Below are 12,783 nucleotides of genomic sequence, written 5' to 3'. Positions count from 1 at the left end.
AGACAGTTTTAATTGAGCCGATTCTTTTGACAAGTTTTAAGTGTATCTATTGTAAACTTTTGATCTGATTTCTAAACTTTTTAGTTGATCTTTGACAAAATACAAGTTTGATTTTAATTTCTTGTAAGAATTTAAAATCATGAAGTTCAATTAGTGGAAGGGCAAATCTCAGAGTTGATAATGAACAGTAGACCTTTATTAAATTATTGCAGCAAGCTTTTGTATGGATTTAAAAAAAATCAGTTTGAAAAAAAAAGGTTACCGATGTATGCAAATGGTCATTGTGTCTTCATTCCAGTTGTTGTAAGTCTTAGGCAGCAACCATTTGCTTTTTTTTCTTTCAATTTTAGCATTACATATAGTGGTAGCTGATCATGAGGGTGAAACAAACAATTTTTTTTTCTCGGAATCAAAAACAAATTATTTTTTTTCCAAAAACTGGAAACAAACTTTTTTTTCCAAAAGAAACCATAGCCCCCCCCCCAGAAAATCAAATGGTTGCTGCCTTATTTGTATATTATTTAGTTCCTTTTTAAATCAACTGTTTAAAAAGACACTATGGGGTAAAACTTTACGATCTTTGAATATCCAGAAAAATCAGCCAGAAAGGAATTTGGCAAACTCGTGCAACCTAGCAACAATGAGTTTTATATTATATTTTGCTGCTCAGCTTCTTGTTAAGACTGTTAATATAAAAAAGAAGATGAGACAACTGTCCACAAGAGACCAAAATGACACAGACATTATTGACATGGTTTAAATATATATTCAAGAATTCAAAATTGTATGCTCTAAAAAGAAAAACATTAAAAAAATGTTCATTAATTGTTTATTTCTGTATCTGCCACAGACTGGATATATATATAAGAATGAAGCATGTAAAAAATCTATCCATCTAAGCTTAGAAAGAATACTGGAAGTAAAACTCTGGGGAGGCATTTATCATGCTGCTTTTAACATACATAAAATCAAGTAGGATTAAAGCCCTTTTCATCTAACCAATAAAACATTATGTTAGGAACATATTCACCTCATTAATTTAAAGACAGAAGTCAGTTAATGACAGGTATAACTTGTTACTTAATTCCTCTAGTTCCATTTTCTATCTTACAACTTTGAAATGTACCCCTCTCAAAATAAAATTAAATGTTTAAATATTGAGATAATGACTTAATTTGTAATGCTTAAAAGTTGAAGGTAAAGTATAACATAAAAATATGCCTAGTTGAGAATATAACCCCTATGTAGAAAATGATATGTATGGATTGTAAAAATATTTCTTTGTCCTTTTAAACTTTTCATTTAGCTCCAATGTCAATCTTCAGGGAGGACATTTAAATTTGGATAAGTGATAAGATCTGCAAATTAATCTCAGCACTGAACCTTTCTCTTAGGATGTATAGAAGACGTCAGCCTTCAAATGGTTTAATTTTGGTAATAAAATGTAACGTCTGACTTCTTTATTATTATTTCCACACCGCATACTTAGCCTATAATGCACAGATCAGGGATATCTATCTTTTCCAAATGTATTTCCACACTGCATACGTAAGCCCTGCTTGCACAGATCATGGATATCTTTCTTTTCCTAACGTTTAATTGGTGAATTGAATTACAATGTAATTTTAGAAGTGTCACCGTTAGTTGTGAGTCAAAGGAGATGTGGGGGTATATGTCAACGAGTAATCAACCCCAACAACACAAATATCAAAAAGACATCTTAAAGTCAACATACAATCTTCGTCTCTTTATTAAAATTCAACAATAGACAAGTGGTTATACAAAAAGTCAAGATCTAAATCATCTTCAATTGTAAATTTTAAATTTGTCTTTTTTTTCTTTTTTTTTTAAATAGCATCTACTGTAATACATTATCAAAAAAAATTAAAAAGGTTGATGCTTTAAACAGTTGTTTAAAAAACACATGAGACTAACAAAAACCAGAGGTGGCTGGATTAAACATGTTTTGTGAAATCTCAACAAAAACCAGAGGTGGCTGGATTAAACATGTTTTGTGAGATCTCAACAAAAACCAGAGGTGGCTGGATTAAACATGTTTTGTGAGATCTTAACTCTTCCCCTATACCTCTAGCCAATATGGATTAAACAAACACACAGCAATACGCTCAGTAAAACTCATTTTTTAGAAGTCTGAGTCTGATGTTAGAATAGGTAGTAAATGTAACAAAAGAAGAAAGCAAAATGACTATTATAAATATAGATTAAGAAAACTACTACCAGTTTCTGACATGCCGGCTCCAGACTTCAATTAAACTGATTGAAAGATAATGTCTTTATTATTTACCTTTAGAAATGGAAAAGTTGGTCAATTTGCTGTTTCCGCACTCAATCTTTAATTTGCCTCAACCGATTGTTATGAAACTTATACACAATACTTATTACCAATATTTCTATTGAACAATGAGAGCACTCAAACACCAAATCAATCTCTAATGACCATATATAGATGCAAATCTCATTAAGTTTCAAAGAAAACAAAAAGTCAATAGGTTAGAATTAGTACATTGATTCTTACATATTTACAAGAGAGGGAAATCTGTGTCCAATGAAGACTTTTGTATGTGATTTATTTTCCTCTGATACCAAACTTGACCAATTTCAATCAAACAGAAAGTGAAAGATCTTTAAAGTATACAGTATAAAGTTTGTGTTTATATTCCTGTCAATCAACCAACATGGCTGTCAAAGCTAAAAATAGAACATAAGGTGAGGTGCATTTTATTGTTTAATATCTTTAAACCATAATAGATGGAGGAAATTTTGCTGGAGTAAAAAGGATGTTTTAAAGACCTACTTTCTATATCAGTATGTACCATCAAAATTATCAGAAGATTCTTAGTAGGGGTTATTGTACTTGAAGGATAATCTGTTTATAGCTATTTTACCTATGATAACGTTGTTAATTTTATTAACAACAGCACATGCTCCCTAACTTTCTAGCGATAATTTTCATAACCACTCGACTCGCTGAGAAAGAAAATTATCAGACAATAAGATCAAAGGCTAATTTGGTTTATTAGTTTTATTAATCAATTTAATTCACAGATTACTTATAAATATCAGTTGAGGGGCATTTCTTGCCTACTTGCAGCTATTAGACTTTGGACATTTGATGCAAGTTGGGCATTCTTGTTTTTAAGCTATCACTTCAAAGGCCACTAAGGACACTGATTGTTTTGGCCAGGATCTCAGAAAAGGCATTGGGTTACAACTACAAATAAATTTGGTTGTGGTGTTTTAAAAAAAATATGTTATATATTGTTGATATATATGTATTGTTTTTTTCAGGAGACACATTAGGACTTTTGTTAAATATAGATGAGAAATACCTGTCATTTTCTTTGAATGGTGAATGTTTACCAAGTTATGATGACCTTTTCCAGTATTCAAGGTAAGATTGACTTTTTTAGTAGGGAAAGTAAGGTTTATGCTGAGATACATAAAAACTATCATCCAAGTTAATTTTGAAAAGATAAGAAAAATACCAAAGGGAGAATCAAAACTCTTAAATTGAGGAGAGACTGGAAATTATAATGGCAAAAAAGAAAAACAATGAAAAGACAAACAGCAACCTACAAAAAACTACATATAAAACTGAAGATTGTGCCACACGAACCCCATCAATAAGTGTGTGGACATCTCAGGTTCTACAGAAGGGTAAGCTGATTCTGAATATCTTTTAAGTGAGTTAAACATCTTGTTACTTTGATGTCAGTCAACCAACTAATATGGACTTAGTTTTACATCTATGAGAAATATTCTTTACAATTCTGCTGAACCAATTAAGAAAAAACAGGACAGAAACTTGCAAAATCTGTATTATATTATGATTGTCTTTTTCAGTGGTGGATATTTTGCTGCTGCTAGTTTTATGTCTTACCAACAATGTGAATTTAACTTTGGTGCCAAGCCATTTAAGTATCCTCCCAAAGGGACATTATTCAAAACATTTAATGATTATGGAACCATGACAGATGAAGAAAAGAAAATTTTACCCAGGTATGGTTTTGTCATTGGCAAATGTAGACAATTTATAAAAAATCAGTTTTCATAGTGCAAGTTTTTAAAAAACTTTAGCACTTGATTATTATAAAAAATACGCTTTTATTTTACAAGTTTTTATACATGATTAGTACTAGGTTATCATAAGAATATAAAACGTTTTGAGTAATGTAAATAATAGTATTTGAGCAAAAATGTCCTCCCCCATCCATGACTATGCCAAAATAGTGTTCAAAGTTGGAAACTAACTATAGAAAATGATTGCCAATGAGACAACTATCCACTACAGACCAAATGAAGAACTAAATGCTTGTGGTAGGAAATGCTTTTTCGTCTCAAGTAAGACATAATCGTATGGCATAACAATGTTATTATGGCCATGTAGACTGTCATTTCAAAAAGTTTTTCAATTTGAATTGAAACAACTAGTTTTGAGTTTGTCCAAATTGATGAAATAAAAAAAAATGTTATTTTTTCGTGTGTCAACAGAAAATATTTGACGTTACAAATCAAATTTGATTGCTTTGATTTTCAAACACAAGGTCAACCAGCATTTTTTTTATCAGATGTTGTCTCATGTGCATCTGCCCAATTTTGAATCTTTTCCAGTTAACAGCAAAACTTATTGGGCCTTCAGCAACCACATGAGTAGTCGACTAGAATTTTTTGATAATTTATAAGAAATGCTTTCAGAAATAACATTCTAGAAACTAAACCACAAAACTGTCTTCAATTACCCAGCAAAAAAATAGAGGTATATCATGTTACAGATATTAGAACTTGCACAAAAGATTGTAGCTATAAATGTATAAGATCTATCAACTGAAGCAAATGAAAACAAATTTAATCCCTTTTCAGACATATGCGTTTGAACTTGATAAAGAACTTTCAAGTCAATGAAGATTCTTGTACAATCTGCTTTGCTGAAAAAGCTTCGCACAAGTTGGTTCCCTGTGAACATGGGTATGTATCATAAAACAGCAATAAATTCAGTTATCCTGCATATGCATGAAATAGTTGCTACTTGACTTGCTATGCAATAATCAATCAAAGAATCTGTAAACATAGAAATCAGTGCAGTTATCTCCCCTGGCTATACCGATCTTCAGTGTATTTCTAAATTGCCATAGCTTTTATTTTTTTAAATAGATAGTCTTAATATCAAAATTGCTGTGACATAGTTTAAAATCCAATATTTAGTTGCCTGAATATAGCTGTTTGAATTCAACAAACACATCAATATTTGAAAAATGCTTGCTCTTGTCGTAATCTGAATAAAATTGATTTATGATTTTCATGAAAAGTGGCTATGAATTAAATGGTTTTGTGCTGTTTTACTATGTTTGTTTTATTTTGTAGAGGATTCTGCTTCAAATGTTCATTACAATTGGAAACCTGCCCAATGTGTAGAACACAGATACATGAAAGAGTGCTTTCAGAAAGTAGCAGGTCAAGAACAGCATCAGATAGTGCCGAAGACCAATCAGCGGACAAGGACACATAACTGTGATCATGTACAGTGCAGCTATAGCTTTAAATATTTGTTAAGTTAGCCTTTGGAACATGATTTTAAAACTATACACTATAGAAATGTAATGGCCGTAAATATGTTTGTGACCTATGAATAATTTAACTTCACATTTCCATTAATCATAAGTCATTAAACTTGCATACCTGCCAACTCTTCAAAATCTCCAAATGCATATTTTATACATGTCATAAGTTTGTTTTAATCTGATGCTTTTGAATAAGTGTATATGTGCTTAATTGTATTTTTAGCTATTTTGAATGCATTTTGTATTTTTAAATCATTTTATATGCTTTTGAGTGTCAGGTCAAAACCTCTCATGAGAAATCCCCCATGATAGGTCTGTTGAAGAAAGATACACTTACTTTTTGGTTGAATTGATAGACACTGTCAGTCAAGATTGCTATAGCAAAGTTTGTAAAGGAGTGAGATTTCATTTTGTTTTTGTAAACATTTTCTTCCCCTTAAAGTTTTTAAACCAGATTGTTTATTGAGTTTCAAAAACTACTTTTGGAATTTTTGAAACATTGCTAATACCATCAGTATAATGCTGTTCTCTGGTCTTTCTCTGTTATAAATGATTAAACTAATGTTATATAATGCAAATCATCTGAAAAGGAGAACTTTTGATTATGACATCTCAATTCTATAGTATTGATGAAAATCATATAAGGGGAGATAATTCTATAATTCACTGTTTCAAATCTGGGTAATATTTTATAAAGCATACACCAAAACAATGGTTACCAAAGTCCAAAACCATGGTAATTTAAGAATATTGCCATGTTTGACTAAGAAATTGTATAGGTTTATATGTAATTGATTGAAAGTTATAAATGTTATCATTATGTGCTTTGTATGTTATTTTCTGTATTAGAATTTAATTTTGTATAGTTTTTGTCTTAAAACAAGTTTGAATTTTGGTTGTTGGGAAGATATTCAAAATCGTTTGTTATTTTTAAAATAAAATTCAACAGTATAATGTACTGGTCTAACTGTAGTGTATAGTTTTAAAGTCTTGCATTGAAGCAAAAGACTGTGATTTTTTTTTTTTATCTTATTATTGTAATGCATATTTGAATTTACTTTTTGTTAAAAAAAATTAATGTCTTATGGTAATTAAAAAAATATATAATTTCCAAAAGTGATTTTTACCAGGTGCTTTTTTTTGGTTCGCTGACTATTTTACAGTATTCTCAACAAATAATACAATCAGTATAAATAAAAATATATGTCTTGTGTAGCATTCAGATTGTTCAAAAGAAAATTTGTTATTTTAGAATACTTATTTTTTAGAAGTTTTGTAAAGGCAATTAGTAACGTTTTAATTCAAAATTTCCTGTTGATATGTTGACTGATATATGATTTCTACTTTTTCCTAGTGTATGTGCTACTTTTTCCTAGTGTATGTACTACTTTTGCAAATGGGGTTTTTAAACTTCTTTTCTTCCATTGACGAAGGAATTCATACATAGTTAAAGTTTGACTTTCCAACAACATTAAATAATAAGAACCTAAAGTTATCTTGCATTAGCTTTTGTGCATACAAGTTTCTTGGAGTAAGATGAGGCATCAATCCCTCATTTATGCTTCAGTGACTTTGGAAATGTAACAACGTTTAAAAATTATTACCTTTTTGATAAAGTATAAGTAGCAAACAAGATAAGTTTTTGTATTAAGAGTCATATAAATAGGCATGAAAAACTTACATTCATGTTCGAGTGTTAATTTTTAGTAGATATAGTAGTCTTTTTAAGGTTGAAATAATGTTACATGTATAAAAATAAACTATCTGTGATATAGATACATACTATGACCACAAAACTTATATAGATGTAACTATAATTCCAGGTTTTTCACAATCATGTTAAAATTATATACATATTATTGAGTGTATTCTATCAGTCTTCTTTCATTGGGTGATAACATATTCTTGTGGCAAAATGCCGCTTTCATTCTAGAAATAGTTTTGACGTTTTAAAGCATTGCCATTTGTTTTAAAAATGGCTCCTTTCTTAATGAGTAATGTTTAGAATTATTTGTATGGTACTAGGAAATTAAAACTGTCCTTCCTTATTGGATATTTTTTTTTGCATATTCAGATAAGAAACAAAAACAATCTATTTGATCCAAAAACATTTTATTTAATGTTACACAAATTAAAACAAGACACATTATTGTTAACGAATTTTCTTACAACAAGTCATTAACACTGTTAGGTATTGAAATATTGCTAAGATGAAGGAGCTTGCTTTATTTTACTTCGCCTAAAAAATCTTAGCTACATATCAGCAATTCGGGTTTTAGCTTAGTCAGATATCTTTTTGAAACAGCTCCCATAGAAATTAAAATGTAACTTATCAATTATAAGAAAATTGGTTAATTTAGGTTTTTGGTGTATCAGATTTTATTTTTTGTTTTTTGAAAGTTGAATAAGAATATGAGTTTAAAACAAATATGTAATTTCTGTATTGTTTTTAAAAATGGTAAAAAAAAGTTAAATTATTTTTTAAAAGATGATTTTGAAAATATGTTTAAAGTTTTCCCCCAATCTTTAAAGGATTGTAAAAAAAATATGAAGGAAAATTACTATTGAAATTATGAATGATACTGTCTTTGCTAGTTGTAGATAAACTAATACATATGCTCACAATGCAGTGTTATAGGGTAGATTGCACACTTTTACTCCACAAAATGTGAATTAAACACTATTTATAATATATTTTTTGTAAATTTGTTTGGCTTTTTTTGGAAGGTGAGGACTAATATGATTTTTTACCAAAGAATAATGAAAATTATTTAATATAATTGTATTTCAGATCAATAATAAATTTCATTTACATATCACTGTGAAATTAATTATCAGTTTTCATTGTTTCTAATTTTTTAATCAAATCAACCAGTGATTTAACTCTTAATATCATATGTTTTATGCAAGACGACCAATGAAGAGTCTATAGAGAGATTCACTTTAGAGTAATAAGATGTTATTTAACAGCTGCATTCAAAAAAAAAACAACAATTTGGGTCAAGGGCAACATGGTGGATGTTGGTTAGACAAAATGGACAATTTGAAAGACTGAATCCAGAGGGATGATGTTCAGATAACATATTTAGGGTAACTGTAACAAATATCTAGTAAACAGGATATCAGATGGATGAAGGTCAGAAAATAATTCTTGGAAGTATCCTCGTATATCAAAGAAATACGGACTTATATTGTTGCTTCTAATTCATAACATAATAAATACTTTAAATCAATCTAGTAGAAAAAGAAAATGGCGTTTGAAAAGGGCACAACTTTGATAGTTTTTTATCAATTATCTGAAATATCTAATATAAACAATGCTAACTTTCAAACTTATGAAATTCATAAGAATTGAAGTTTTACAAGATTTTTGTATGAAGGACAGCCGCAGGATGGAGTTGCAGAAAAAGGAGAGGAAAATAACTGGTAAATTTGTTGTTCTATTTAGACCCTTTAAGAATATTTAATCATTACATTTATTAATGAAATCCATTTAAGTAGACTATAGATATAAGTCTGTTTGCTAGCTTTTTAAGATATGATTAGAATTTTAAAGCTATTTAGAAGAATATTTTACTTTGATTAAATGCAGAAAAAAGATGTTTCTAGAATTTAGATGAAATGAATAAGAAATATGAGAAGAAATTCATCACCAGTCTATCAGTGACATGAACCAAAATATACCATATCAGCATTTTTATCAGAACAATGTAAACAAACTAAAAGACAAGTAGAAAAAGATGGTTTTGGTATATGTTATTTTGATTTTGGATGAAAAGATATAATTTCTGACCTTTGTATTTTTAATTATGAGGTTTGGCGTTGGAAATACTGAACAAATATTATTTTGCTTAAGATCTTTAATTTCTAAAGAACAAAAACATTCCCAAGTATACATGCTTACTATTGTTTTAAGCATAGAGTTAAAATTTTAGATGAGGAACACTAACTAAAAACAAATTTAATGTTTGATTTGATGCAGTATGGAGAGTAATTTGCATATGTTACGATAATCATGAGGCATTATTCATCACAAGTGTAGTTTCATATCATTTGCCCAGCTCTCATACTCTTTGGACAATTCTGTATTATAGCATTTGCAGCCTCTAAAAGATAGACATGAAGTTATCAAGTTTTACTAACATTTATCAAATTTGTTTTTTTTTCCCTTGTCGGCACTTTTGGAAGATGGTCAAGCATAGGTTTTAGTGTTGAATAATTGAATGGCCAACTTTACAAAACAGATAAAGCTTTTCATTAAATTTATGTTATAATTGAAGGAAAACCCACAATTAAATTTTGAAAATAAGTAGATAGTTTTTTCGTCAAATATTTTAAACCAATCTAAATTGCTTTGCATTATGTGAAATTGTTGCTTTGTTTGCAAAGTCACCACCCCAAAAAGCATTTTAAAAAGTCTTGTATAACTTCGGGGGAGTAAAAGTATAATAAGAGTATTAAAAGGTTTTTTCGACAAGAAAACATTACCGAAATTTTTGAATTACCAATCTTGAATGTAAGAAGCAAGATTTATTCAAATACAGGGAGATAACTCTGCCTTTCTATCTATATAAAATAATCAAAAAAATGTCATGATCAAATATCACCTGCTGTTGTAATAGATTTTTTGTTTTCATGGCACATGACAAAAGGTATTAAACTTAACAAACAAAATATTAGCTAGTTTTTGTTTTGCTTACAAGTCAATATCGCATTTTAATATATTTAAATGCAGTATTTTGTTATTATATTGTTATAAGATTTGTTATTTATATCTGTCTCTTTTTAATAAAATTGTAAAGCCTGTATTTCTTTGTTTACAATGCAAAAGTCTTTACTTATTTGTTTACTAGTTGAAAGTCTGTATTTCTTTGTTTACTAGACATTTTATTGTTATTTGATAACTGATGTCAAGGTCGTTTGATATCTTGACTCAAGGTCATCCAGTTTCCTGTACCATCCTATGGATAAGATCAGCTGTTATTCTCTAATTAAGCTATTTTATATATAACAGGCTATTATTTGAACTTTGAATTATTTTTAATTATGGAATTCGCATAATTTCTTGTGTTTAAAATTTTTTATAAATTCCATGTTTATTTTGTATTATGATCTTTTGAGCGGTTAATAACACTTTCCATACAATGTATTTTGGTGGGATAGTGTTGTGCGCGGCACAGTACATTCTATTGAAAATATACTATTTTCTTTGTAATAGAAAGTGTTGTGCACAGCACAGAACATTTCAGTACAGAATAAACATGAAATTTATTAAAAATTTCAATAACAAGAAATCAAGCAAATTCCATAGTTAAAAATAATTCCAAGTTCAAATAATAGCCTGTTATATGTAAAATATTTTTTACTATATTTCATGTTTGATCTATATAAAAACAGACTGACTATGCAAGGGGCTGTCATGAACTTGTAGTGACTTTGAAATGAAGAACAGCAATAAAAGGGTTGTTTCTTTCATTCTAATTTTGTCTGGTGGTGGTAGGGATTTTGTGTCATTAATTTAAACACCATATTCCTTCTTTTCAAACATGAAAAAAGTTTGAATTTTCTTGCTTTGAGATGACTGTTTCAATATACCATACTAAAGTATGTGTAGATCGAAAGCCTATGTCATTTCCCATTGTTATTTGTTTAGCTAGACTCAGGCATGCTGTTTGTAGTTTGACCACATGCCAAATGTGCTATAAAATTACATAGGCGAGACATATTACCGAGTGAACAATTTATTTGGGATATTAACACAAATCAGTAGATGTCAATGAATAATATTCTTGCGTATGACAATTTTAAAAATTAGTACAAGAAGGATACCAGTATGTGTCAACTAAATTAGTACAAGAAGGATACCAGTATGTGAGTTGACAATCTCACACTGAAATAGCAGAATACTTTCTCATCTCTGGAATCAGTATATAAGAAGGAGCAACATTTTGCTGTGTCTACCGTCCTACATAAAGAAGCTGTATATAAGAAGGAGGTACAGTTATCAGTAGGCTGTTTCTATACCCCTGGACAAAGCATGATAATAGTACAATGTAGCTTACCTTGTCTTTAATGTTGAGGGTGTTTTGTAATGCCCTACATACAATAGTAGTGTTCATTGTATTTTCTGGTTTATATATCCATCTTGTTGGGGCCCATTGACTGTCTAAGAGGGCTCCAGTCATGCTTCAGTGATTCCCTATATGAGCAACTAATTTTTTTTTCAGAAAAGGGGGAGGGGCTCCCTGGGCCCCTCTAAATCCGCCTCTGCTTTCAGTCTGTGTCCACATATCAGGTTAAAGTTTTAGTTTAAGGTTGTTTCAGATCAGTCATCACCTTGAACATTGGTTCACTTGTTCATAGTGTAGTGAACTATTCAATAGCATAATCCAAATACCTGGGTTGTTCATGGAACATGAAAATGTACCAGGTTATAGTTGAACTTGAAACTTGTGATACATGTTCATAAGGGGAACTGTTAAATATATAGACCAAATTAGGGGTTTGACCAGGATTTCACGGTTCACTCATGTTGCAAGTGTCACATGGTGTCCTAAGGCAGTGGCGGATCCAGGGGGGGGGGGGGGGGGGGTCCGGGGGTGCGCACCCCCCCTTTATTTTTGCCGATCAATGCATTTGTATCGGGACATATGTTTTGCACCCCTTTGCACCCCCCCCCCCCCTTTTGCCCTGGGTTAGCACCCCCCCTTTCGAAAATTCCTGCATCCGCCCCTGTAAGGACTCATTCGTATTGTGTATTCAGGGTGTACTATGAACATCAAAACCAATTTGATCAAAATGAAGAATAGATGTTTAGTTCCATAATGTTCTGATGAATTCAATAGGTCGTGTAGACAGTTTAAAAGAAGTTGCTATCAAATGATATATGAGGGTTTCGATGGGGTTAACAAAATAGAAAATAATGTCCAAAATAAATACTGTGGATTCATTCTTTTTATTGTTCACCTTTACACTTGAGTACCAGTCTCCTCAACAAATCTGATGTCTTCTGTAGGGCATTCACTGGCCACTTTCGCGTCGATCCGGCCCCACGTCGATCCGGCCCAAATGTAAAGTCGATCCGGCCCCAATAAAAAAAATATTTATAAGGAATAAAAATAAAGATATATATTAAAGTAATTCATAAATGTTTATGATTTTTATTATAATGTTAAAGGTGTACGGTAAAAAAAAAATATTTTCT

General features: G+C 30.3%; 1 protein-coding gene across 1 annotated transcript in view; it reads left to right on the top strand.

Moving 5' to 3' along the window:
- LOC143081025 (RING finger and SPRY domain-containing protein 1-like) overlaps nt 1-5,672 on the top strand; it is a 66,646-nt gene extending 60,974 nt beyond the window's left edge. The window contains exons 12-15 of the mRNA XM_076257259.1: nt 3,310-3,412; nt 3,865-4,020; nt 4,882-4,986; nt 5,383-5,672. Coding sequence (XP_076113374.1) covers nt 3,310-3,412; nt 3,865-4,020; nt 4,882-4,986; nt 5,383-5,527 — 509 coding nt within the window. The 3' untranslated portion in view covers nt 5,528-5,672. The remainder of the gene's footprint in view (nt 1-3,309; nt 3,413-3,864; nt 4,021-4,881; nt 4,987-5,382) is intronic.
- Nucleotides 5,673-12,783: the final 7,111 nt, after the last annotated feature.

The sequence above is a fragment of the Mytilus galloprovincialis genome, chromosome 6 (genome assembly GCF_965363235.1).
Source record: "Mytilus galloprovincialis chromosome 6, xbMytGall1.hap1.1, whole genome shotgun sequence".
NCBI lineage: Eukaryota > Metazoa > Mollusca > Bivalvia > Mytilida > Mytilidae > Mytilus > Mytilus galloprovincialis.
The sequence above is the reverse complement of the archived record's forward strand: the minus strand, read 5'-3'. Positions and strand labels throughout refer to the sequence as shown.